This window comes from Musa acuminata, chromosome BXJ2-8, assembly GCF_036884655.1.
Source record: "Musa acuminata AAA Group cultivar baxijiao chromosome BXJ2-8, Cavendish_Baxijiao_AAA, whole genome shotgun sequence".
Lineage (NCBI taxonomy): Eukaryota > Viridiplantae > Streptophyta > Magnoliopsida > Zingiberales > Musaceae > Musa > Musa acuminata.
In genome coordinates this window covers 6,112,186-6,140,108 of record NC_088345.1, presented here as the reverse complement: position 1 = coordinate 6,140,108, position 27,923 = coordinate 6,112,186, and the positions used below count along the sequence as shown (strand labels likewise).

Sequence of the window (27,923 nt, the reverse complement as noted above, 5' to 3'; positions counted from 1 at the left end):
CAAAATGTCACCGTTCCTTGGTACGAGGGTAGAGCCAAAAAGTAAAAATAGTGCTTTTGCACAAGCAGCAGTTGTAAGAAAAAAAAAGTACATTGACAACTTCAATGTTTATTTCAACAGAAACTGAATCCACAGAAAAAGAGGAGAATAAAAGAAACACAGCTCTCATGGAGAAGAAGCTCACACATCCAGCCATTGGTTCAATGATGGCTGCTTCCCTATCATGTGCATCGAAGTCCCTTTCTACAAGAAAAAAGTGCACCAACAATTTGGCTACCAAGTCATACAACAACACTACAGAACATATACTCCTAAGTTTAGCCTCTTAAATACAAGGACTCATCTAAAAACCCATGACATCTTCTCTACAACCCTCGAACGCACGTCTTTCCAGTATGGCCAAACGGATGCAAGCAAACAAATAACCAGTTGGGCACTCCCACGAATGTCAAAGATTCCACCAAAGTCATTGAGGCCTATCATCAAACATGGGATTCACATCAAGATCCATGTGAAGTGCTGCAATGCAGGAACCACACCATGTGCCTTTCAGCCCAGCAAGTCCCTGAACAAGTTGGGGTTATTTCCTGTTGGAGTCACACCCACATGCCTTGCAGTTGCATCCTTCTGCAAAGAATCTTGTGGATTTGGGCCTTTCTTTACTGATGGCACATTTTTAGCCATTTGCGAGTTCTTATCAGCGGAATGTATGTCTCCCAAAGCCGAACTGATGGAACTGCTGCTTGATGGTGGTGTATCTGTGTACAATGTCATCAGATCAGGTGCCTTTTGCTCACTAGTTGTAACAGAGTTATCGAGCGTTGATGGGCCCGGTGTTGGCCCTATCAGCCCTTCCAATTGCTCAAAGGGATCTATGGTTGGAGTGGTAGTAGTGATTGGTTCACCCAAATCAAGTAGATCAGGAGGGGGAGAAGAAGCAGCTTTCTGTTTGGAAATCTCAGGGCTGACAGCTCTAGTAACACCTGGTCTCTCAGCAATTGCTGTGGTAGCCTTGGGCGCCCTTTGGGTGGATGCCAGTTTCTTCTCAGTTTTACCAGCTGAGGCACCAAAAAGTGAAGCTGCTAACTTTTGCTTTTCAGCTGAAACTTCAGACTGCTGTCCTTTTGAATCATACAAGGTACCTCGTGACTGTGAGCTAACCCCATCAATACGGGTAACTCCATTTGTTTTCTTCTCCGAAGAAGTACTAGATGAAGAAGACGAATATGTAGGCCTACCCCACTTCTTCTGAACACCATCGAGGTGAAGCTTAATTCCATGATCTGCGGAAGAGGCATCGGAGACTGGTGGTAACTTAGAAGCCTGGTTATTTTCTGTATAGTAGTAAGTCGTCTCAGGCACTGGAACAAGATCAGTAGTTCGTGTTGAAACTGAGATTTGAGGTGTAGCAGGTGTAGGTGAGGGTTTCGGGAGTTCATATGCTTCAAACCTAAGCGTATGGCTCGAAGCTTCATGCTGGTATTGGCTATTATAATTGCTGACACTGAACGTGCCTGATCGTTCGCTCTCAGGAATGTAAGGCCTTGCTCCCTTTTCAATAGATTGTTGAACAAAACTGTTCAAGAATGAGAGGTTCCCATCAAACTGCAATGACAACACTTTTATCAGCAAACTAAAATGGTCGGATGGAACTGCCATGTATAGACAAATAATATGAGAGGGCGTAATTAGATAAATGACACTAATTTTGTCATAATTCGTGGTTCAATTGCAGAGAGCAATTTGCTTAAATATTAGCAGACCATATAAAAGCCTCTTCAAGGTAGTTTAAGCTTTCTGTGAAGAATTGGCTTGACATATAAATGGGAAAACCAAATCATCAAAGGTATTCAGCATATCACAGCCAGTGTAGTACGTGAATGTCTGACAGCTAAATTTTAACAAGAAATTGCAACAAAGCTGCAATTTTATACGCAGACCTATTTTTATCCTTTACATCCTATTTTTTGACCTCGTTTAATATTGAACATTAAATATTGTGTACATGGTATCAGAATTTGTCTGGACCAACATGTACAGAATGGTATTTACTAGTTCAGGTTTGAATAGGCATGCAGACCATGGTTTATCGTCAGGTCCAGTCTGGTTACTAGGTTATCATCTGAACTTGCGAAAACCAGACTTACTATCAGGTTTCCTCTCTCTTTGTTTATCTCTTGCTTGATCATCTCTCTTCTAAAAATCATATTTTTATGTTTTTGACTTTTGACAGTTGTTGCTATTTATTTATTAATCTCTCTCTCTCTCTCTCTCTCTCTCTCTCTCTCTTGCTCACTCATTTCGTTCTCTCCCGATTTGCCTCACATTTGCTCACCGTTTGCCACCTTCCCACATGGTTCATCATTCCCCTTTCTTTCTCAGTGCCAACCGGTATGCTTGTATATCGGGTGTCAGTATGCCCGTACCTACTAAACCTATACTAGTCCAGCCAGGAATCAGCACAGGGTCCAGTATCAAGACATAAAATCATGACTGTGAATATATATACAACATATAGCATTCAAAAACTCAAGTATGGGAAAAAATAAAAGGCCATCAGAATGGAATTACTCGTGCATGTACCTCAATGTCCTCACAGCTTGCATCTAGTGGCATGACACTTTCAACAGCTTGACTATCTAAGCATAGCAAGGCTTGTAGTTCATATGCACGTTGCTGTAAGTCTGTCGAATGTGATGCAGACAGTTCATCAATTAGGCTTTGACACTGCACAGGTGATGAACAGTTAAACAAGCTTGAAAATCCAGCTCGAATTTAAGCAGAAAAAAACCAGTTACCTCAGGCAACATTTCCACATTCCTTCCTGCAGTAATTTCAAATGCACAAATTTTCATGATAGCTGATATTGAATATGCCTGTCAAGCAGATTTGGAACAGATCAACAAAGATGCAAATCAGAGCACTTAAAGTAATTAAAAAAAAAGTGAACAAGAAGCAGATGCATGACTAAGTTTATAATTTCAATTAGACACACAAACAATAATGTATAATGAGAATAATGGACCGGTTCACATTATGAAAATACTCCATACTAACAGATAAAATGTTGATTGCAAACAAGTAGCCCAATAATCAAGCTTATGAATCTAATGAATCCTAAATAATAGAACCAAAACCATCTTGCATTTTCTTTTGAGGCACAGATAACCAGCAGGCTACTGAAACTTGTTTCATTAAGATAATAAAAGAGGAATTTCAAAAAGTAAGGGGAAAGATATAAAAGATATGGTGTAATTATAGGACATATATTAAAATAAAGAAAAATAATTCAAGGGAGCTAGCTTCCCATTTGGTATATCGACTTTCCATCCTCTAGAAAACCATCTGGAGTTATTTGGCGCCTTTTCTGTATGAATGCCATTATTCTATATGGTTCGGGAATTACTAGCTTTCTAAATTACTCAGCATATTGGAATGAATTAATCCAAAAAAAGCCTCCATTATAGTGATTTAAAAAGCGTTAGGTGCCAAGGTCCAAAAACGCACGAGGCGCTAGGCGCTCAACCGAGCGAAGCAAGACGCTAAAATATAAAAATATATAATATAATTAATAAATATAATTATTTAAATAAAAATATGATATTAAATTAAAAAATCTTACAAAATCACAATATCACATTAACAAAAAATCTCAAAATTCAAAACAATAACAATAATTTTAAATAAATAAAAATTAACAGTACTAAAATTAAAATAATATATTATTAATCTAATAAATAAAAAAACATTATTACTAGTATACAATTAATAGTATACTGTTAACAGTATACTATCAAGTCGATGTGAGAAGAGGGAGTAAGAGTAACAGTAGCGGCGAGTAGCGGTAGCGACAGCGGGAGCGACGATAATAGCGAGTAGCGATAGCAGCGGTAGCAACGGCAGCGGGGGCGCAGTGTAAGAGTAAGACTGAGGTTGCTGACTGAGAGAAGCAGCAGTGGTAGTAGCGAGCAACGACAGCAGGCGCAAGAGCGACGAGCAACGATAGTGGCAACAGCAGTAGCAGCGGCGAGCAGCGACAGCATGCAACGACAGCGGAGAGCAACGACAATGGCAACAGAGAGGAAATGTCAGCGGCAGAATCACAAGCATGGTTAAGGTTGGGGAAGTCGTGAGGGATGCTGGGAGGCTGATATCGATGCTTTAGTTTGTTCGATTGAACCAACTAAAGCACCGGAGACCGAACCAGACATAAAACGCTGGTTTGATCACTTGGTTTAACTCGGGCGCTCGCTCGAAGCACTCGGTGCCTGGTCTTGGGCGAGCGCCTAGGCAACGCCTCTTTGAAGCGAGGCGCCTGGAAATGAAGCGAGGCGCTCGAGCCTCGCCTCGCCTCGCCCGAGTGCCCGAGCGCCTATTGAAATTGCTGCTCCATTAATAGCTTGATTCTTTTCTTTCTCCAGATATACCAATGAAAATTTGATAGGAAAATTGCTGATATATAATGATAAAAAGATCCTCACCAAATATGCTTTACTAAAAGGACAAATGAGTGCAGTATAATCCATGGTTTCATCAGTTTCATTGTGGAACACATATGGCTTTGTTCTCCCATTTCCTCTTGATGGTGACAATATTGGTTTTTCTACTCTTTAGGCAAGTCACAGAAACTTGGTTTAATTTTAAAGTCCAATGAATTATCATCATGCATGTTTAGGTAATTGTTTCAGAAAGTCCACTGAATACTATCCCATTCCTAGTATCCAACCAGCTTCATAGCAGAAATGATCAAACATAAGTAGAATTTTAGGCAACAAAGAGCCACTAGGACCCAAGCGCGCATGACCACAGTTCAAGCTGTGGTCATCTTCTGTAACAAGCAACTAAATGCTGAAACAATGAAGGTTTAATAGATGCATTAAGGATCCAAAAGGTGCAACAGTTATCAAATGGTTTCAGAAATAGAGGATCAATTGCTTAACTATTTGTAACTGATCAAGTATTTCATGTTTCTAGTGAAACACCCAAATTTCTTGTGTTCCAAGAAACTGATGCAAGTAAAATTCTCTATTTCACAAGAAAAATGTGGTTAAAAGTACACCTTGACTGTATCATTACACAGATGGGCCTCCGTCACATCACATAGCTTCCCAATTATATAAGAAGCAGAATATTTTCCATCTGCAGTTCCATATTCCCCAAGAACCCAGCATATGACCTGAAGTGGATCACTATATGTTACAGAATTTGCTTTCATAAAACAACTATCAAGAAAAAAGACAGATGCAAGAATAACAGATAAGTACCTGCAAAAATAGAGATGGAAGCTTTGGTTCCCCAAGAATACGTAAGTAAGAATTCACCTGTATAGAAGAGAATGAAGTTAGAACTTATACATCTAACATAAAAAAGATTAGAATACACCAAACAATCAGCCAAGATGACTGCTGAGAGCCTGAGACCATAAAGGGCATCTTTCTTTTAATGAATAAGTACACACCATCTAGCTAAGATTCAATTAAATAAAAAAAAAAGGGCATTATTGGAAGTATGAGCAATTAACTTAAATAATTCACAAGAGTATGAAGACAGCAACACCAAATACTATTAAAGTTAAACTTGAATACAAGTTAGTTCAAATAGTATGGTACAAGCATCAGGAAAAATATCTAGTGCAGTTGTTTCATAGTTTAGACACATAAACAACAAGCACGATAAATCAAATCCAAATTCTACAACCAAGTTCATGCATTTCCTAAATATTGTCGACACATACAACTCAAAGCATGTAGAAAATGGTGGTCCATTTAAATGTAGAACTTATGGAGACAAGCAAAATCACCATTTTAAGAAACTTGTTACAAAGAATATTATTTAATATTTTAGCAGCAACATGCTGCATCCAAATTACAACCAAATATTTGAGAACATATATTGAAAGCATACTGTCGAATTTCCATAGATAAACTTTAGCAAGTTCAGAATGGAGAAAAAGAAGCTCAATGTTAAACTTCAAACCACTAAATGAAGAAGTGTGGAAGAATTGAGAAAAGGAAAATGGAAAAAATGATTAAATTCAAGAGGAAAAAGGTAATGGAGAGAAGAATAATTGAAGGGTTGTTTAAGTGCCCAAGAAAATAAGTGAATTAGAAAATAGGAATAGGCTTTTTTTTTTGGCAAAAGGGTAAGAGTACAAAATATATTGGATGAGATCTCAAGACTCAACCTTTGGTATGAAAGTCTGGCACACTTCGAACCCTCAACCTTTGATAAGTTGGTCTGATACACCACCACCAGACCAGTGTTTAAAGAGTGAAATACGCTATTCTAAGAATGGAAAAGTATAACGGATATGAGAGTACCTTTTCCCAGTTACCAGTCATAGACAGTTTGGCTCAACATCCTACCAGTGGGTGGTAAGTGTCCTGAGAGTTATTGGAACCCTCATAAAGAAGAGCAGAAAATAACAAAACAGCAAATCTCAATCTGAGAAGAGAGAATCTAGGATGTCATTGAACAGGTCAGGGTACTAGGAGGGAACTCAGGTCTGCAATTTTGGAGAACCCACTTCTTCAGGCTCAGCATTCAAGGTAGAGATAGAAGTCCTGAACTCAATGAGTGGACAACAAGGCCTCGTAAGCAGGCCCACTTTGACACATCTTTAGGCTAAACAAACATGGTTAGTTAATGAACTAGAGCTAGAAATTAAAGGAACAAAAGCTCCTCAAGAGGAAGAAATCCTATCCTACACAATCTTTTACAACATGGATACATCACCAGAACAATTTAAATATAATCGCAATCAGAGTCTTCAGACCAAATTACTTTAAGCTCAAAAACTTCAATATTAATAAATTGAACAGCTAGTGAATATCTTATTATTCTCCAAAAATGAATAATTAAATCATTTCATGCAGGTATCATGATCCAACATTCATAAATTTAATTACTTGCAAGCAATTAAGACCTTCAGGACCTTGTGAGAATTTTACTTAACATATGGTATCCTCCTTCCAAATGAAAATCCTCCATTCCTGGAGTACAAATATATAAGCAATAGAAACCTAGATACTAGTAAAATGCTAAGCATTCTGAAAAATTGGCCAAACATGCACGGAAAGAGCATATTACTTAGTGGAACAAACCCTCGTGCACTCAGAGATAGCCTGGTTCATCATTTACAAAGATATGGTAGCTATACAAAAAAAGAACTTACTGCTGAGGATCTCAGCTGGCTATCAGCACCTTCATCATCCTCTCCAAATCCTTCAGCAATTAGTCGCATTAAATTATGTGCCACTCTAACATTTAAAAGATCGCCTGCATGCTCAAAGACCTTATTCATGGTCTGGAAAGTAAAATTGTTAGAGACAGAGAACTGCAGAGATAAGAGATAAAACATATGGTTAGCAATAAGATCTAAACAACACAGTTATAACAGTAGTTACCTGGATAAACCATTGGTTGCTTGGTGCAAACTGTTCAGCAAGCTCAACACAACGTGATGCAATCTCTGTTTTGTAGTGATTGTCATTGATGCTTATCATGTAATCAATCATACGGTCAACTATCACTTCAACATTTGTAGATTTTGTCATTTTATATAGTAACTCAAAGGTCTTGCGCTTTAAGGTATCATCAGGATCCTGTAGGAATGTGTTTCAACCCCAATTAGCTCAATCAGTTTCTAGGTTGATATTTAAATATATGGCAAAAGTTGTGAGCAAGCATGTATAAGTACACCTAGAACATAAATGCATATGCTTGAAACATATGTTAATCGTTTGAACTTTGAACTAAACATAACTATAAATACTACCAGAAAGACTAATTTAGGTGTCTAATGGTTCTAGAATCAACCTTTGTTCCCTTTTGACTGCTATCACTCCTTTTTCCAAGAAGATCATGAACAACTTAATGAGCATCACCCTGGTCTTCCTTTCTTGGCAACCATCCTCTCCTCCATTATTTTGGCAAGCATGTATAAGTACACCAAGAACATTAATGCATATGCTTGAAACATATGTTAACAGTTTGAACAAAACATAATTATAAGTACTGTTCTAGAATCAACCTTTGTTCCATTTTGACTGCTATCACTCCTTTTTTCAGGCAGATCATGAACAACTTAATGTGCATCCCCCTGATCTACCATTTTTGGCAACCATCCTCTCCTCCCATTACAACTTAATGTGCCTCACCATCTTTTGGCAACTACCTATCTGCTATGGTTACGGATGTCAAAATAGATTGGTCCTCGTGCACATGTGACTGGTGTGGCACAAGACATGCTTCCAACCTAAGGCTAGCACATGCATGGCACACACGATGTCAACTACTTGTTGAGAAATGCTCGAGTAATGTAGATCCATATGTTTCTAGCAATAACTAAAGTGAAGCACATGGGTACATTCTGCCAACTCATATTAGTGGCATCAAGCCAGACATGGGACCAAATCATACACGTGAGTTTAGCACATAGCTTGAAGCTTAAGACTGTACAAGTTAGTTTATCAAACTTCAATAAAGTTACATATGTTTATTTATACTTTTATCAAGCACTATTCGAATAACCTTTTAACTCTTCATGGAAATTTAGCATACAAGACTACCATCAATAATTATATTGTCCCCAGAACAAAATAAACCACCTTACAAAACTAGTAAAATATAGGTACAAAAATATCTATAAGCATGTTTTCTTATAAGAACTACTCTTACCTCTAAGCAATCAATAACAGCCAGTTGGTGTTCTTCAGCAATATCTGGATTTATTTTAATAAGTCTGCCAAGAGCATCAATGCCCATATATTTGAGGTTATGACTATCACTCTGCCCATAGAAGTGTAGATATTAGACTGAGACAGAAGATGTAAGTATCAACCAAGAACAAAAAGTAGACATGCCTTCAGAAACTTTGAAGTAGATTCTGCAGCAGCATCTAGTACTTTAGCATTTGGGTAGATGGATGAAACACAGCATATGCATTCATATAGCACAGCATTACCAATGTTGCTCGATGATTCACATTTCCTAAATATGTCACCAAGTACATTATAAATGTGTCCACTTGCTTGCTTATCACCGCTACCAAGCAGTGCAAGAATCTTGAGCAGCTTTATCTGCAGCAAAATATAGGATGCTAACCAACATAAAACTGAATAAATTAGTAGGTTAAAGATCAAGTATTGTTGGTAGCACAATACCTGAATAAATGGAGCAGGCATTTGATGGTAATCATAGGCCTTCGGAAGCCTTCTTTCAGCTACTTGCTTAAGAATGCTAACAAAACTGATAACCAGATCCTTATATGAGTTTACATCTGCAGTAATGAGATCAAAAAGAGGAAAAAGTGTTGCACCCATCACTCCAGGATCATTGTCACATAGCCTCTGCAAAAAAAAAATCAACAAACTGATATATTAGCTCCTGAAAAGGCCTGCCAGATACAAGTAGTAGATCATTGTAAAAGACTGTAATGAGAATTAATAAATGTATTAAAGCAACGTGTTATGAAAACATCACAATATATAAAAGTTAATAAACAGACAAATGTTCGAACCAGATAGAATTTTTTAACCATTTCCACATATCAAGCATTTTATCCAGACCTATATGGGACGATGTAACAGAACAAGCTAAACTTAGTTATATCAGGATGAGAAAAATAACTAACAAAAACAAAATTAGGAGATGACAGCATTGATAGGGTATTTCCCCTCTTACCACAGGTCTTCTTTCTTCAAGGGAGAAAGATATCCTCCCTGAGATAGGAAAGATCAAAGAGAAGCAAGAAAGAACAAAGACAGAAAAGCTAGAAGATAGAGGTAGAACAAGAGAGAAGAAAGAAGAATAAGAGAGAGAGAGAAAAAGAAAGGAACTATAGAGAGTTTATCGTGGATAAATTCAATTAGTATCCTCTGAGGATCCTTTCCCCCTGTTATTCCTCAAGAAAGTAAAACTCAACAAGACTTATCACCGTAAAGTCTATAAGTTGAGAGATGAAAAGTTAATCTCACATTCTCGCAAAGTTCCTCTGTTGGACTTTATAACTCTCCAAATATAATCCTAAATAGGAAATATAAATAGCCTAACCACCACTACCAAGATTAAGTCTTTTGGACGCTAATACGACTCTTAATAGGAATCTATAAGCCTTTCAAAAGAGCCTTTAAAAACAAGGAGAAAATACAACTATATTCCTAGTCCAAGTAGGATAAAAATTCTTAGGAAAGAGAACTAGTTAGACTGAATCATATTCTAATTTGGTTTGAGCCTTGACTTGAATCCTGATGTAGGGATTAAAATCTTTTGATTGCTTAAATTAAAGATGCAAATCAAGACAACATCATGGATCCACTTCTTCTAAAGTATCCCTTCCTAAATCTACAACATGGTCCAAGTATGGTAGTTTGAGCCTGGAATACGTGCAGTAGAATTCCGAAGTAATCTGACCCATGCCAGAATAAATATAGGCTTCCAACTCTGCTCTTTTCCAGTTCAATCCAGTAACATAATAAAGGGATGTCAATTGCAAACTCGAAGACTATTAGTTTCTCCTAAAACCACCTGTTAATATGAACATTGTAAATGTTGCTCCATTGTTCCTTAACAATAAAACCAATAGAAAAGCCTTTTTGTCTCAGTACTGCCCTAAAGAAATCAGAAAAGGTAATCCATCATGTTTACACATAAAAGAGTTCATTGGGTGCTTTCATGTCAACCCTTTGTATATTCTAAGATGTCAATGTAAGCCACAAAGCTAAGATTCATAATTGGCAGATGGTTAAAGAACATAGATTGAGGATCCCTCAATGTTTCCATAAAAAAAGTTCAGAAATCCTTCTGAACATATTACTTTTGTTTTATGAACTCAAATTCTTTTTCATTGAGTGTTCTGTCTCATGCAGTCTTTCTACTTGCAAGGAAAACATTGTGATGAAAAAAGAGAAAGTGGTAACAAACAAACACCAATGAGCCAAACGAGGTGCCTCAGCAACCGGAGACATACTAGCATCCTTTTAAGTGCAAAAAAAATTCAACGACGACCACCTAAGAAACAAGTTGCCATAAATAGCATAAACGCAAGCATAGAGGATTCAGTCACAAACTTTAATAAGTGTGGAAAGAGCACCTTTCTGAAGTAGGAGATGAGGTGGGACACGGAGGCGGGGGATCGCTGGTAGAAGCGGTGGAGGGCCATAACAGCCTTCTTGCGGACGGCCTCTTTGGGGTGGGCGAGGAGGTCGACCACCTGGGGGAGGACGGCGGGGATCGTCTCCTCGTTGATGAGCTTGCATGCGGCGGTTAGGGCGGTGCAAACGATGAGGTAGTTGTCGGAACGGAGGTCCTTCTGGATGGTGTTGACTATGAGGATGATAAGGTCATGGTCGTCGCTGAGGAAGAGGGTGACGGCGAGGTAGCCGGTGCGCTTGAGGGAGAGGGAGTCGTCGTGGGTCATCTTGACAGCATGGATATAGCCGAAGGAAGCATCGTGGCCAAGCATCTCGGCGTAGACGAGGCGGATGATGTACTCCTTCATCCGGCGGCGGGGGACGTCTGGTTCGGCGATGCGGCGGCGGAGTGAGTCGATCTCCCGGAGGATGATGCGGTCCTCTTCCGCCTTGGAGCGCGCCTCCCCAATCGACTTCACCAGGTCCAGGAACTCCTTGGACTGGCCGGTCCACCCGCCCCCTTGGGAGCCCATTGCCAGCTCCCGCCCGATCGTCTTCAGCTGCTCCATCCCCAATTCCCGATGCGGAATCGCACGAAGCCAAAGCCCTAGGACGATCTACTTCCTCTTCTCCTCCTTGGAAGATTCAGATCTCCCACTCCCGAATTCGTTATCCCAGTTTCGCCTCGATCGCAAAGATTCAGCGTATTCTGAGATCTCCCAATCAAATACGGAAGAGCAGAATCCAGATCCAGATCCAGGTCGAGGATCGAGGTCGTTGTTGAGATGGAGATCTAAAGACACGCACAGAGGAGGAGGAAGAAAAGAGCGATCTCTGGTTTGTTCTCCTCGCTTGACAGGAGAGATGAAAATTAGGGTGTGAGAATAGAAGTGGAGAACGGGCCGGGAACCCTTTGGGTGTATGATGGTCTCGGTTTGGGCTAAGACACATAAATACAAGCTAGTTAAGGATTTAGGAATGAGAAGGGTGGAGGTGAGGAATATTTGGGTGAAGTTATCACTTTACATGTGATCTCGAGGCGATAATAACGACATGCACGAAAGCATCCGTAGGCATTGGATTCAGTATATAATGCACGGTGGCTTTTCACATGTCTATTATCCCCTTGAGTTTGTAAATACCATATCTTTTGCCTTACAATTTTTGGTACGAAATATGTGATGCCAATTAGTTTAAGCTCGTATATAAGCAAATTGTATATATTTTAATATTACAAAAATAATTAATTTAATTTAAAATAGTTATGAATCTTTAAGTAAATTATAATGATATATGCATGCTTTATTCTGTGAAAATATTGCTGTGTTGGTCTCCATAAGAATGCATTAGATTTACATTAAGGTATAGGTAGAAAGTGAATAGGGAATACATACTTGATTGTTGTCTTGGAAATCAATCCCCATCTTATGATACAATAATAATATACCTACGCCGGACATTATGACAGTTCATTCAATCAATAATTAAAATATAATGATCAATTAATAATCAACAAGTACCGATCACTATGAACACAGATTCGTCCATCTGTTTTAAACATTAAGAAAGCTCCTTAGTTATACTTTTGAGCTCTTTGCCTCTAATCTTTTGAGCTAATAGCAACTTCCAAGGAGCTTTAATCTATAATACATGCATACACAGATTGCAGATTGATAGTGTCAGTGTTGATGATATCTCTGACACATGATTATTTTTCTTTCACACTTGTAAGGCTAGAATAATCAAATCCATTGGAAGATGTTACTGTCCCTAACTTCAAATGTCAAGATACATTCCAAGCTTTTATTTCAGCCATTCAACAGATAACAAACAAGAAAAGAGTTTCGAGCAGTAATTTACTTGTATAGCTGCTTAATTTGTTCCCTGTACCGATCTGCAACTTCGTTCCTTTTTATTTTCATGGTTGGAGTCATTAAACCATTATCAATCTGAATACAGAAGTGGAAAAACAAGATTATGATTAAGACATATTTGACATGGTATGGACTAAAAATCATGTTGAGCAAAATAATTGAAATCAGGAAGGAGATTACCGTGAAGGGCTCGTCCACTATCAGTATGGGTCCGATCCGGAAAGAGAAACCAACAGTCCTGCAGTAAAGTAGACATCAGTTTTTCATCCTTTCGTTCCTGTTACTGTTACTAGCTTTGGACATGAAATTCCTGGGAACTTTAGCTAAGACCTATAGAGATTCTTTTCCAGCTAAACAGGTTATCGATGGTTAAATTTTCTAATTGACGATTTTGAGCATTCAATCTGTAAGGGAAAAAAAAAATGCATTTACCAACATTCTAACTTCTATACATTTGTGCTTTTACTATGCTGCTGTCTTCAATGTATCACGTATCATAGTTCTATTAGAACCTTTGTAGATTCTAAATTTGGGATTGATCTCTTTAAGGGGATCGACCTCCTTGGAACTCTATAGGGGTTTCTCCCTCCAAGTTGCTGCTCAAAGACTACAGAAAAGATTCATCTATTGCTTATCAAAAGATGATGAATACATGACAATTTATAAGGTTTCTAAATCCTAACTCATAATAGGACTCCTACTCAATACTCCTATTGCTTTACAACTCCTAATTCTTCTCTAAGAAAAAACCTTCAAATCCTAGCCAGGCCTCTTCACCTCTTTAATAGGAGTCGACTTAGATAGATTTTACATGAATGCCCCTCTTAATTAGGACTCTCCTAGCTAGAGTCCTAACAAGTTCCTCTGCTTGTTTGATGCAATCATAAAGTTCATTGGTGTATCATCAAATGTTGCTTAATTACTGTTGAAATCAGGTATCATAAGGAACTGAACTGCAAATAAGGATAGCAATAGAAGAATTCAAAATGTCACAGTTGAACTGATGAGACAATGCTATTTGCAACACTAGATTACACAAGACATTTCACCCGGTGAGCTGATGAAGAAAAGGTTTCTCTAGGCATTTTATCAGAAACTTGGGAGAATATGAAAATAAAATTATATGCCAGTTCTGTGAAATTAGTTAGACATTGAAATCTGATCAGCAACAATTAAGGTTGAAATATGCATCTAAAAAGGAGAGATGGCATGCATTGGTCAGATGACTTGCACAACAACTTTTAACATTGCACATTGGTTGTGAGGAGTTGAAAGATGGAGGGAAGAAAAGAAGAAAAAATCTCCTGGTTGTGAAGTTCAAAAATTCAGGATTTTGAAAAAGAAAAAGAAAACAGAAAACCTGTGTTTATCTAGTGATATCGAGAGGAGAGGATAAAGGGTTTCCATTGACAACCAAATTTATCTCTTCAGCTTTTCTCTCACACTGCTTCCAACCCGCTCAACCAATCATATGGATAAGAGAAATGGACATGAAAGTAGCTCTTACAGTTCAGTTTGTCAAGGATTGTGACAATCCCAATTAGTTCAATGGTGAGTAGCTAAAGTGCAGAAAGGAAAGATCAGAACTAAGAAGCTTAAAGATGCATTGATAATGACAGAAGTCAAACAGCATGCAGAGAAGATAGGGATTAAGGTTCCAGACGGATAAAAGTGTAAAAATAATAAGTATCAGGTACTTGAGGAACAATGTGAAAAACTGAGGATGTTGGTCAGTGGGTGATATCCTCAATTTCATTATGGCCGGACAAGATTCTGAAACAATGTAAAGTCTGCCTGCAAAATTTGGGAATGTATTGTTGTTATATACAAAATTGGGAAAGGAATCACTTGTTTCACTTACATGGAATGCTTCATGCAACAACTGTGCAATTGTTCTTTAATAATCAAACACTTGAGCTAGTATCAAGAATTAAAATACTGGTCTAATACCGGTTTCAGCACCATGCTGAACCAACATGATATTGGTATCTGGCTAGTATAAGGTCTTTCTCAGTTGATTCATGCATTCTGGTGAGTTTTGTTACAAGTTGTTTATATTGCATGGTAAAGCTCATCCCAAAAAAGATGATGTCGTATGATCCACATCAGAAACATAGCCTATAGAATTAGCCAACTTAAAGAATATGTGCACATGATGCAGTTAGTGCCAAAATTTTGATTCCACATTTTCTGGCGAGACAGATGCACAAAAGGTAAAATGTCTTAAAAATGTCGAACTGTTCTGGCAATCACCACCTTGCAATCCCAGATAAGGCATGACAGCCATTGTTACAAGCATGTCATAGACATGGGCAATGAACTACTCGACTATCAAGAAACATTCATCACATCCCTCGATCACCGCAACATAATGGCAAAGATGATAGACAAACTTTAGTACTTAATAACAAAGAAACTAAAAAAGTCAAGTATTTTATGATTAATATACATATAGCCTCACATGAAGAAAAGAAAGTTATTGAAATACTTAAGAGTTAAGACATTGTTATACAAAAACTGTTCGAAAGTGATAATCGAGTACCCATGCATTTTGTGTCGAACATCAACTGGAAGAATGAGAAACATAGAGAAGGAGACAGTTACTACATGATATAAACCAAAAGAGCCTGATCATATGGCAATCAACAATGTTAAAGTCATTTTCAGGTTTTTCATTAAAAAAAAAAAGAGAAATATCAACTCGTAAAATCATCATGTTTACAACAAAACTGGCACATATTAAGAGATAGTAGACAATGTTCAGGATTAATTGCATAAATACTAAAAGTAGACCAAAGATATGGAACCAAAGTGGAAGCAACAGTGACTTACAGATGAGAGAATACTGGGTTACATGAAATTTGTATTATACACAATTTCATACAAAAGCTAGACTTACAAAAAGAAAGAAAGAAATCTGGCAGAAGTGGGAACAAAGACCATGCTATTAGAAGCTAACAAATTAAATAGTGTCATGGTTTGTTAAAACTTAAAAGTACCTCAAACATTGGTATGGAGACAACACATAAAAGCAAAGCGAATAATAGATCTTACCAAGTTTTTAACTCATCATATAACAGGCTCATCATCTTATTTTCACTCAGCTCAGAGTCATCATTTACAATTGACTGCCTTCGAGCTACTGCTAAAACTTCATCTTTGTTTGGGACAATTATAGTTCCAAGCCTCCGTTGATCCTACATACAATTTGTGCCAATAAGCTACCAAAGATGTTACAAGCTAGCACAATGCTACAAAGTTTCATAAGGAAGCTAACATAAGGAAAACATAACAGTTAGTCAATTGTTATGAAAGGACAATCATGATTTAAAACCCGAATGTACTAGTCCATACCAAACTGTGTTTACTGGTCCAAAGAAGAAGCAGTGCATGGACCAACCCAATCTGTACAGTACTGGTTCATACGAGGTGGACCATGTGATAAGGTCATAGTACCGGGCATACTTGTAGGTTTTCTTACTTTGCAATGTCGAATCAAATGATAAGCACTGTCTGGTCAATTGACCCGTCCCATTATCTAAAAAGTCCAAGCTTCATGCCTATTTGGTTCCTTCGACACATTACTTTAGTGATCTAGAACATGTTGCCATGAGGAGATTGTGCTTCTTCATCTTAGTGATGAACAAAGCATTAATTCAAGCTGGATCTGTGTCTCAAGCCAAATCCACGCAGATCTTATCAGTGCCCACCATCATGGTCATACAACTTGTACTTGATCAGGTCACTCATACCAATAGGCACCAATTGTACATCTCAAGCCCCACACAAAAAAGTAAATACCATAACCATTTGTTGTTCTCTAATTTACAAGAAAGCCACATGATGTTCCTCTGTTTATCCACAATTGGCACAAACCTATTAACAACGATTCACTGGAATATCACAAGTGGATGCTTTAGATTTATATTATTGATCTCTAGTGCCAATTGCATTCCGAGGAACTACACCATTAATTTTGGTATAAGTAGGACTGTAGGAGACTTTTACTTTTAAGGTATGGCTTGTAATATACATAACACATGTATCATATGCTGATATTTTGCAATTTCAGAAGGTTTCTGCTTATGTATTTTTGATATATGGTTCATACAGGATCTTTGAAAATGTATTAGTTTATTATTGAAGCAAACATACATTAAAAAACTGAGTTTAACATGGTTTGGATGGATACAGAATTAGAACCCACCGATCTAACTAATATGGACCAGTATGGCAACAACACTTACTATGGTCAATACAAGCATGGCAATGGTCCAACCAAACATCAGTTTTATACCGGACCGAGATTTAAAGCTTCAGATAGAATGAATTCATAAGTCAACAAACAAATTATTTTCAAGTCGTATTATTTTGGGAAAGCCATGATAAACCAAACATACATTTTGTTTTTGCTCTGTTTCTCTTTAGATTTGCACAGAAAAGGAAATGCATGGATTTTGAAAACATTGTGGGTGTATTAATTATAAAAGCTTAAAAAGTTTGTTAAATCTGAAGATGCCTTGCAGATTTTTTAAAATGGAAGTACAAAAACTCACTAAAATCTGATAAAATACAAGTACAAAGTTTCCTAAATCTTTTAACTGGGATGGACATACATGGATTTAGAAAACAGGACTGCTGTTTTAAAAGTTCTCTAAACTTTGGAAATGTCCATTACATTTCTTAAATGAAAGGATAATCTAATATAGAATCTATCTTGTGCAGGCACTCAAAATGATAGCCACACATTGTGATGCTCAGACAGGCAGCAAGCAAGTTCAAAAGTCAGAAAGAGGACCAAAGGATGATAGAGTCACACTTGTAGAACTGGTTAATACAATGCTCTACAGGCTTCCTATTTCAATCAGTACTAGAACCAACTTCCTCTGGAACTTAAAGGTCAGTTTTTTGTTTTTTGCATTTTTTTATTGGTACAGGGTGTTATGGTTGGTATACTGCCAAGTACACCAGACTGTATCAGGACCATATGATCCAGTTACAGTCAGTAAATAGTTTTTTTTGCCTTTTCAATTGGTATCGAGAGGTACAGGTTAGTGTACTTTGCCATATACCAGATCATACTAGTTTGGTAGATTGCTGAAACCAGTACTGGACCAAGATTTAAAATCTTGGAATATACACAATCAATTTGACAACACTTTTTTTATATGAAGAATGATTTTTTTTAAATTTTATATCACTGGAATGAAGAATTGGTGTCTAGCAAGAGTAGTTAGCGAAACCTACATATGTGGCATAAGGTAAAAACTTTTCAAGGACATCAAACAAGACACTCATTCACTTCTTTGCAATTTAAACATAAGTACAGATCGACAATGAGTTTCTCTTCAAAATTACCACTCATAAAATTTTAGTACTGATTGAGACAATTAATAAAAACTTTCACTAACATCAATTAAGATATGCATTCACTTCCATGGAATGCAAGCATAAATACAAAGAATACTCAATTTAGTTTGTGTTCTCTTTAAATAATACATATTAAATCTATAACTTATTTTCCAAGTCTAGAACCATAATAATGGGTAGTACTCCTTTACCTGACCAATGACCACAATTTGTTGTATCAAACTACTTCGCATGGCAGCAGCCTCGAGCTCTGTTGGTTCAACATTCTCACCTAGAAAGTTTCCAATCAAGTCAAAATACTATGAAAGACCGGACGCAAAAGAAGCATAAATTTGTAGATAGTATCCTATATTCTCCTGGTTTTTATTATCATGATAGGAGAACATTTGAATTAAACAAAATATTTGATACCCATAGACAAGGGTATAGTTAGCTAGAATATAATGAAATATGTGAGGCAAAGAAATTTCGAAGTCAAAGATGGTTGCAATAGTTTTTACATCCTTCAATAGTATAATCGTGTGTGATCATGTTCAGCAAACACTCACAAACTGCCATGATACGAAACAAAACCACTTATTCAATGTATTAGTTTACCTTTGTAAACCTCCTATCACCAAGCAAAAGTAAAAAACAGTTAGGTGTTTGCTTCATGCAATGGGAGGGAACAATTAATCAAATACCGGTTGGATTGACATGCCTGGACCAGCCGAAATCAGGTGGTTCGGTCTGGTCTATATATCATATATTTTTTCTCTTAGGGTTACGGATTAGGGATGCATGATTTCTCATGCTTGCCATGAGGCCCACAGTTGCTCGTCGCCCCATCCGGTACACTTCCACCTCCTTTCCTCTTCCACTGTCTTGTCCTCTTCTCTTCTTCCTTCTTCTTCCTCCTTGTCCTCCATCAGCTCCTCTTCTTCCTTTCTCTTCCTCCTTCCTCTTCTCCTTCTTCTCCTTCCTCCTCTCTTCAGCACATATAAGTGTCTTGTGTGTTGATACACCGGTGCATTTGGTATGTACCGATCCAGCCAAGGACCTATCTATAGTACCCCAGTACGAGATTGCATAGGGCTCAGCTAGCATGAATGAAAAAACGACTCCTCGACTTCACCCTCCCATGCCCATCAACCACTGTCCGCTGCTGACTGTACACTCATTGCCCACTCTGGTGCGTCTTCTCCTCCTTCACGACCGCCTCTTCTTCCTTCTTATTTTTCATCATTTTCCTCCCCTCCTCTCCCTACCCCAACAATACTGTGGTATGTTCTGATGCACCATATGTCAATACATCCGGTCCAGCCATGGACTGGCACAGGTCCAATAACTGAAATTGCAAACCTTGCTCATGACCAGCAGTGTGATAATTTGGTCATTTTTCTTAGAGTATGATGCATCTTATGACTTACATCATCAGTATAATGATGACAATAGCAACTCAATTACATTTCAGCAGAGCCATACGTGTCATGATCATTCTTGTCTGCAACACGGGTTGTCAATGACGATGAGACTGTGATTGCTACCATGTTGTTACATTAGTGAACACATTGTTTGACAATATCAAATGTCATGGGAGTATTTTCATGCACAAGTCCTTCAGGATTATAATTTTGAACCACCTCTCATGAATCAAAGGTGATTATTTGGTAGTGATATGCTGGTATGGAATTAAATTTTTTGATTTGCTTTTCTTTATATACTGTTCATAATCCACACTTAAAACATCTTTTGATTCATTATTTACTCGTTACTTAGTCAACACTTATGTATATTTACTGATTAATAAGACTTCTTAGGTCAATTTTAATAAAAAAGATAAAAACTAAACCTAATTTTTGGGTCCACTGGCTGGTCCAGACCAGCCAGACCTGTACTGCTCGGTATGCGGGTGTATTGACATATGATACACCCCCATTATACTGATACTGTACTGGTCCACTCAGGGACAAGTACGGATCTTAGACCAATATCTCAAAACTTGCTTGGTGTCAACCGCTACAATCAGCATACCAGCAAGGTATGGTCAGTAACACTTGGGGATTGAGATTATGCCTGCAAGTGATGTTGACATAGTACTGCAAGTAAGTCTCATATTTAGGAATATGATGATATCAGCAGGTATTGTTATTCAACATAATAGTGTATAATGGTCCCATGGTTGGTTCAAACAAAAGTATAAATGCTTCCACGTTAATGGTTCAAGGGAAGACAATTTCTTCAATAAATGGTGCAGCATGACTTAGTCTATGAGATGCACAAGGTAGCACACAAGCATGATTAAAATTCTTTAGCTGTTTAGCATTTTCGATCTTGAATTATCATGACATATAATTGCTAATCCAATAGCGTCTTTATGTTTACAAGCAAGTCTTTGAAAAGAAAAAAATGAAACACAGGGCAAGTGTTGCCACAATTGGCATGGATGAAGATTTTGGATCTTTTAATGAGAGACATTAACTACTGCAAACCGTAATGAATAGGAGCTCAGGTCTAAGAATATTTATGAGAAAATATAAATAAAGCCAGTTACTTTCTGTTATCATTAACTGAATTAACAAAAGCCAAAATTTAAAAAAAAATTTAAATCTTTATATGCATAATCTAATAAGGATTTATCAAATAATTGATGTAATTGCTATGATCCGTTCATTATAAGATATTAAGATGCATTAGTAGCCTGTTGTGTTTTTCTATTACTTTTTTTATTTTGCTTTTGCCTCTCTAGAGATGTACCTAATCTTTGCTCACGTACACAAAAACTAAACTACTTTTGGATCCATTAGTTCCAGAAAACTGAATGTGTCTGTCATCACAACAATTTTGTGTCATATTACTTTCCAGCATGTTGTGCTCTTGTCCATTTACTAAGAAACTTATACAAGAACTTTTGCCGCTTCTATTTCTACAGAATTGTACTATCTTCAAGATCTTAGTTCTTATCAAAAAGTAACTTCTTATGCAAACCACATCTAATAATCTTCACTAATGATTATAATCTCTGTAGGTTGCAATTTAACATGTTTAATAAAGCCATAGTCAAAGCAAAGTGCAGATAAAGATTTATAGTTTTACATAACAACTGAAGAAGAGCATTTACATACGAAATTTGCTTTTGGATATACCTGTGCTAAGAACTATTGTGTCCTTTGATCGTCCTTCAAGAACAATCATTCCCCCACAGTTACGACTCCTCCCCATGGAATGCATCGGTATAATCCAACCTATATCACCAGTGTTAAACCAGCCCTCTTCATCTACAGCTTCACTTGTAGCAGATGGATTCTATGGGCAATGAACAATATAAGACCATTAAGAGGAAGGTGTCCTTTTCAACACAAGTTGATTCAACTTCCAAATGATCCTCTCTATTATTAAAAATTTATTAGGTTCACTTCTTCTTTGTCTGGAGACATTCACAAATTTTAGAAGGATAAACACCAGCATAAATGTGATAAACATATTTTATTGTCAGACAAACAGTATCATTGGGTTCATTACTATATATGTTACACAAAATCAACTGTTGTTTTTTCCACAAATAATTCATGAAGAGCCATTTGGATCAAAATGAAATATGAAACACTTCAGCCATATTTACGATATCCTAAATTCCTGATACATGATAAGAATATGACAAGATATTTTTGGACTATGGACCAGCAAAGAAACTTGTCAGGTGTTCTAAAAGTCTAAAACTACTAAAGACAACTAATTATAGATAGTTCTAATTCCATTTCCACATCTCCAAAAGAAAAGTTAAAACTTCCAATGCTTCGAGAGTGTATAACTTCCATCAACAACTAACCAATTCCAGGGCCATCATACACTTCCGCACCACACACACACGAGAAGAACAGAAGGCAAGGTTAACCAGGTAAGTGATAGAACACTGTATTTCTGCATCTCCTAGTTGTGACTGCATGTCAGCCGGACTCCAGGATTCAAATCAGGAACTGGACTACTAAAATTGATGACCAGAAAGCTCACTGGACAGAATGCTTAATTATCACCCTGATCCTATAGTCATCGAGATTCAAGTGGAAGCATCGTCTGCTCCTCACCCGCATATGTATTGCAATCATGAAAGAACTGTTTCTGGCATTCAAACATACAATCCTCAATCTATTTTGATCCTACCATAATCTATTTTGTGAAAGAGACACCCGATTAATTCCATCAGCCATTGGAGGAGATCGTCTGTCAACAAATGAATATTACTTTATCGGCCTCAGCTTGCAAATTCGTCTCCTTCCCCTTTATTTTCTCACTCATCTCTTCTCTTTCCCTCCAATAAGTGTACCAGCATGTCTTAAATCACATGAGATTAGATCAGTGGGCGCTGATAACATAGTGATGCAAGGTGGGGTGGTGAGGCACATCAAAAAAGATAGCAAATATATAGTGATAAACAACAGCAAAATGCTGGCTTTGAAGAGTAGAAAGGAAGAATATTGGTTAGAAATAGGAGGAAACATAAGAGGACTAAGAGATAACATTAGGACCAACTAGCACTCGAAAACAACTAAATTTCTATTGATTCATATAAAGAACTCTAAATAAATCATCAGCACCCTTTTCTTAAATATATCTTTGTAACTTCTAATAATGTATTCCAGTTTCCTTAAGTACAAGACAACACCAATATGGGACAGGAATTTTACATCACCTGTTTGCCAATACCTTTTTCAATTCTAAGTTTCCAATTGCCTCATGATGATCCAATTCTAAGATGGTTGAATTGTGTTAGAACCAGTGTCTGCCATACCGAATCGTACCGCCCGGTACGGGCGGTACGTACCAGTCCGACAGGCCAGCGGTACGCGGACCGCCCGGTACCGGTCCGCACTGTAGCTCTTGAGTCCTAACAAATTGAATTTGGAGTCCTAACAAATTGGCTCTAGTCGACCTGGTTCCCTAAAAGTCTTCATATTGAATTTGGAGTTTCTTGGTTAATGAGCTCTTGAGCCCACGAAGAACCACACTGAACTACTCTTGTATTTAGAATTTTGATTTTTAGACGAGCCCATTAAAAGAAAGAAGACGAAAAAGATGGAGAAGAGGAAGAAGAAAATGTACACTCCTCTTTTTTCAGTTTTCTCCACCCTCTCCCTCTCCCCCTTCCTCTTCCCTTTTGTCTTTTCAGCAGCACATTATCTTTGTATGCCCAAAATCTATATCATGGAATCCTGTTTTGCCTGGACCGATCAGGGCATGAATTAGTATGGAGACTTGATCCATTTCAGGCTGCCCAGTTCAATTCAATTATTATATATACCACCACCATCTGCCTCATTGTCCGCTGGTTGCCTCTCATCAGGTAATCCCCCTCCTCTTCCTTCCTATTCCTCCTACTCTTCCTTCTTATCTCATTCAAATGATGGTTGCATAGTGTCGTTCACATCTCAAAAATGTTTTAGTTCCATTTGTAGACTGCAAGTTTCAATTAATTCATATCATTAAATTTTACCTTGTAGTAACCTTTCATGACTTGTGGCCCTTTGACTTTGACAATGCCTTTTAAACCATCTGGAAGAACCTCACCAGTTTTCATATCCACTATTTTGATTTCTGTGTACTTAAGCGGGTGGCCAATTGTGCCAAGAACCTTCAAATGTAAAAGAATAAAAATTCAAATTTTCATTAAAAAATTAGCATTAGAGTAAAATGTGAAGATTGAAAGCAAATTCTAAATGAAAATGCAAACAAACAAAAAAGGGGAAGTAAAAAATCAAAACAACAATATAACAGGGTTTTTCTAGTACAATTTTGTTCCCTGACATGGCCCAGATAAAATATGCATATATCTTGCATATTACATGGAATGGTTCTGGTGACATGCCATATAATTCAGTTAAAATTACCAGCAAAATTCCAATTTATATTCTTAAAAATATCTAATTCAAGTTATTATTTGGTGCAAGCAATCATGCATATGGAGTCATACCACCATAGGACTTTTCATTGGGTAGTGACTTACTCTTTTTGTTTCAACAGAAAGTTTCTTCCTAAGAAGTTTTAACTGCAAGATGGATAAAGAACATCACCACCCATAATTGTGAATCAAAGTAGTTTTTAATTTGTAATACATAATTAAAGATCTACTTCATTCTACATAAGAATAACTGAATAACTATGGTCATTAAATAAGAATCCTCCTTTGAAAATTATGTTTAATTAAATAGTAAAGAACACAACATTTCCTTTCTGTCGGAAACACAAAAAGTAACAAACTTTTAGCAGATTTATGGTACATTGGAGCCTTCATCAGGCATAGAATGCCTAAGTAGTTTCTCAAACTTCACTTCTCTTTTCCCCAACATATGTATGTGCCAGTTTAGGAACACACATCATTTTAAGATATGCATATACATTTGCAAATGTAAAGTCTTCAATAATTTGGCCATAGCAACTAACCAGGATTATGAACTAACGACATAAAGCTTTTTCCCCCTCCAAAAAGAAGGGTTTGTAGTTCATGTGTACACAAGTATGCCAACATACTCGCGCATACAAGTATTCCAACATACAAGCATTCGAACATGCTCATACAAGTATTCCAACATACTCAAGCGTGTTAACTACTCTCTTTCTCATATTTGAAATTTTGGGTTTCTGACGTGCACACAAGTATTCCAACTTACTCATGCATGCTGAGGGGATATAAAGTAAGAGACCATTCTATAGCATTTAATAGGATAGACCCAAAAGTTAGTTAACCATTAATTGCACAGTTGCTGAAAAGCTGCAATCTGTAAATAAAGAGGACTTAGTGGGCTGGCAACCTTGATATGGGTTCATGATTCTCAGAGAAACTCTGGATTTTCTTTGTTATTTTCCAATTCCATTAGCAAAATATTAATCAACCAGTAAATAATGAATCCTAAATTATCACCATTTGTTAGTTAACAATGGACATTGGTACATGGAAAATTATTTACAAACACATTTCTGCATCACAAAGAATTCCTACAATAAAGCAACATACATTGCAAGATGGCCGTCGAGCAGCTACAACAGGAGAAGTTTCTGTTAGACCATAACCATTCTGCACCTTAACACCAATAGCCTGAAACAGAGTTGTCAATAAACTACGGTCCTTAATGCTACAATAACACATCATTTAAGGATTCTAACCTCAAAAAACCGGTCAATATGCGATGGTAAACTCGCACCACCACTTATACCAGCCTGCAATGTGGCAAACAAATCTCTGCAATTTACTCAAGACATCAAAATGCATAAAATAGTTTTTGATTATAATCAAAAAGCAAAGTAGACTGCTGATTCTAATGCAAAAGTTCTATATTCTAGTACCTTTGATATTCCAATTGCAGAATGAATTTTGCTATAAACTAGCTTCATTGCCAATGTATGCAGTGGCCAGAGAAGTACAGCAACAATTCTTGCCCACAACCAGTCTTTCACAACTATAATTAATGATTCTTGAATGTGTTCTTTTGTTAAGAATCCACCCTTCACAAATAAAGTGTTTCTCACTCGAAAAATAAACATAAGATAATAAAAATAATTTGATAAGTTTTCCGCGTAGACATTCTAGTAAGTGAAGTAGTGAACAACTGGCAATGATTTTAGATCAATCGAGTCAAGTCCTAAAGAGCTTCAGAAAGTTGGACATAATAATGTAACCAGTAATGGAGTCATTAGTTGATGAATTAAGCATAACCCACCTCATAAATCCTCTTGGCTTCCATGTATAACAAACTAACTTTAATTAACATAAGTGCAACAAACTTCCGAGCATGAGAGCTTGAAGATATCTGCTTCTGGATTGAACTGCAGAAAAGAAAAAAACAAAAATGTCACTGCAACCTTTATTTATTGAACTCTGTCAAGGTTGATACTTGATACAAGCCCAAATTAGCACTGTATTCTTTTTCCCATGGAACAAAATTCTCACTGAACAATTTTATCGAACTTGCATGATAGTGTTCCACATGCGAGCAAATAATCTCCCATTAAAATGATCCAAGAACTCTACAAACTATAAGTAAGATTTTTTAGATTTCCAGATTATATGATTTGTCAGCAATTCAAGAACTCATGAACCAACATGAGTAATTCATACTCAAGAAGCAACCATTATCTCCTGCCACTGCTTTTTATATCTTTAAAAAATTAATTTCCTTTCATTATATTAATCAGTATATAAGCTCACACATAAACTAGAATTCGAACCTGAGACCCATCAAATGTACAACAATGAACTAACCAACCTAGACATACCTTTTCGCCATGGAAAGAACTAACCTGCATTAGTTGGTGACTCAAAACAAAAATGATCAGACTTCAGAGACAATTCTACAAAGACCAAACAAATTTAATCCAGTCCGGTTCAGCTTCAGGGATAATGCATATCATTTTTCATTTCTAAATAATAATCAGGAGATATATATAAATATATATATATATATATATATATTTATATATATATGTATATACATATATATATATTTATATATATATGTATATACATATATATATATATATATATATGTATATACATATATATATATATATATGTATATACATATATATATATATATATATATATATATATATACATATATATATATATATATATATATAAACTACATTTAGAAGAATCTCCAAAGAAAGCTGACCTGTAAAGTGTTTCATAAACCAGGGGAACAGAAATAAGATACTGAGGTTGATAGAGCTTCAAGTCATCCTGTCAAAAGAAAAAAAGAATAAATAGGAGGGAAACTTTTGGGTAAGGGAAGCAGGGAGGGTAGTGAGGTGAGCAAGTTGTGCATGGACAAGCCTTTACTAAGGACTTCTGTCAAACCCAGTCTAACCAGCTGACTTCAGGCTTACAGTGTTGAGATGGCCTGGCTAGATGGCCTTGGACCTAAACCAGGTCATAAAAAATGGCTTGAAAAATTCAACTTTGGTTGAGTCATGCTTCATTCCAGTTCATCCAAGTAGTAGTGAAGAGACGGAGAGGAAGAAGAGGAGACCCTTCTTCCTTCCCTCCAGCATCTCTGATCTCTGGTCTGACCTCTACCCTTAGCAAGAAAAAAGAATAAGAAGATCTTTTATCTAATGGGAAACACCTATTCTCTTTTTTTATTATTTTTACTAGATATACAAGGTGCACAGGGTGGTACATCAGTCAGTATTGCCGGCACCATGCTGGTGGTACATACTCGGGTGCAAATGCTCGACTCAGATGCACTAATCAATAGGAGTAAGGATGCAAAACTCTACCTTCAACCTTTTAATGTTTGTGTAAACCTGCTCAATCCCATAGGTAAATATAAAATACTCAGCTGCACGCTCATATGCATGCCATGTTGGCAGCATACTCAAGAAACGGTCTCCGGCTTCTGCAGGCACAATGTCCCACAAGTTCTTTATCTACAAAAAAAAATGCACAGAGAAGAAAAAATAAGAACCACATAGGAGACAAGGAAGATTATAACAATGTACATACTCACAAAGCCACGTGCAAATTACAAGTACAACAGAAACTTCCATGCCTAGTTAACTTATATTGCAGTTG

The 27,923-nt window shown here is 37.0% G+C and overlaps 2 protein-coding genes across 5 annotated transcripts in view; both read right to left on the bottom strand.

The window, feature by feature from the left end:
• Positions 1–88: 88 nt before the first annotated feature.
• Positions 89–12,055, bottom strand: LOC135618908 (AP-4 complex subunit epsilon-like). The gene is made up of 11 exons (XM_065120325.1): positions 11,093–12,055; positions 9,165–9,350; positions 8,865–9,080; positions 8,680–8,790; positions 7,407–7,604; positions 7,175–7,306; positions 5,265–5,321; positions 5,060–5,176; positions 2,799–2,876; positions 2,584–2,727; positions 89–1,605 (listed from the first exon to the last, which is right to left on the bottom strand). Exons 1-11 carry the CDS (start codon positions 11,699–11,701, stop codon positions 550–552), a joined length of 2,904 nt encoding a protein of 967 aa, XP_064976397.1. The 5' UTR covers positions 11,702–12,055; the 3' UTR covers positions 89–549.
• Positions 12,056–12,661: 606 nt separating this feature from the next.
• Positions 12,662–27,923, bottom strand: part of LOC103975100 (probable acyl-activating enzyme 16, chloroplastic) — a 39,897-nt gene continuing 24,635 nt past the window's right edge. For 3 of the 4 annotated variants that reach the window (XM_065120321.1, XM_065120322.1, XM_065120324.1), the window contains 12 exons: positions 27,629–27,778; positions 27,022–27,089; positions 26,068–26,173; positions 25,694–25,852; positions 25,514–25,567; positions 25,365–25,445; positions 23,847–23,984; positions 21,502–21,661; positions 18,568–18,647; positions 16,061–16,203; positions 13,187–13,244; positions 12,662–13,081 (listed from right to left, as the gene is read on the bottom strand). In XM_065120321.1, the coding sequence (XP_064976393.1) occupies positions 12,989–13,081; positions 13,187–13,244; positions 16,061–16,203; positions 18,568–18,647; positions 21,502–21,661; positions 23,847–23,984; positions 25,365–25,445; positions 25,514–25,567; positions 25,694–25,852; positions 26,068–26,173; positions 27,022–27,089; positions 27,629–27,778 (1,290 nt within the window). In that variant the 3' untranslated portion in view covers positions 12,662–12,988. The remainder of the gene's footprint in view (positions 13,082–13,186; positions 13,245–16,060; positions 16,204–18,567; positions 18,648–21,501; positions 21,662–23,846; positions 23,985–25,364; positions 25,446–25,513; positions 25,568–25,693; positions 25,853–26,067; positions 26,174–27,021; positions 27,090–27,628; positions 27,779–27,923) is intronic. The other variant, XM_065120323.1, reaches the window with a different exon arrangement.

Coding starts and splice junctions, on each gene's coding strand:
- LOC135618908 (XM_065120325.1), bottom strand. CDS start 11,701: ATGGAGCAGCTGAAGACGATCGGGCGGGAGCTGGCAATGGGCTCCCAA. Junction 7,307..7,406: donor GCAACCAATGGTTTATCCAG/GTAACTACTGTT, acceptor TTTACTTTCCAG/ACCATGAATAAGGTCTTTGA. Junction 5,322..7,174: donor GCCAGCTGAGATCCTCAGCA/GTAAGTTCTTTT, acceptor TCTTCTATACAG/GTGAATTCTTACTTACGTAT.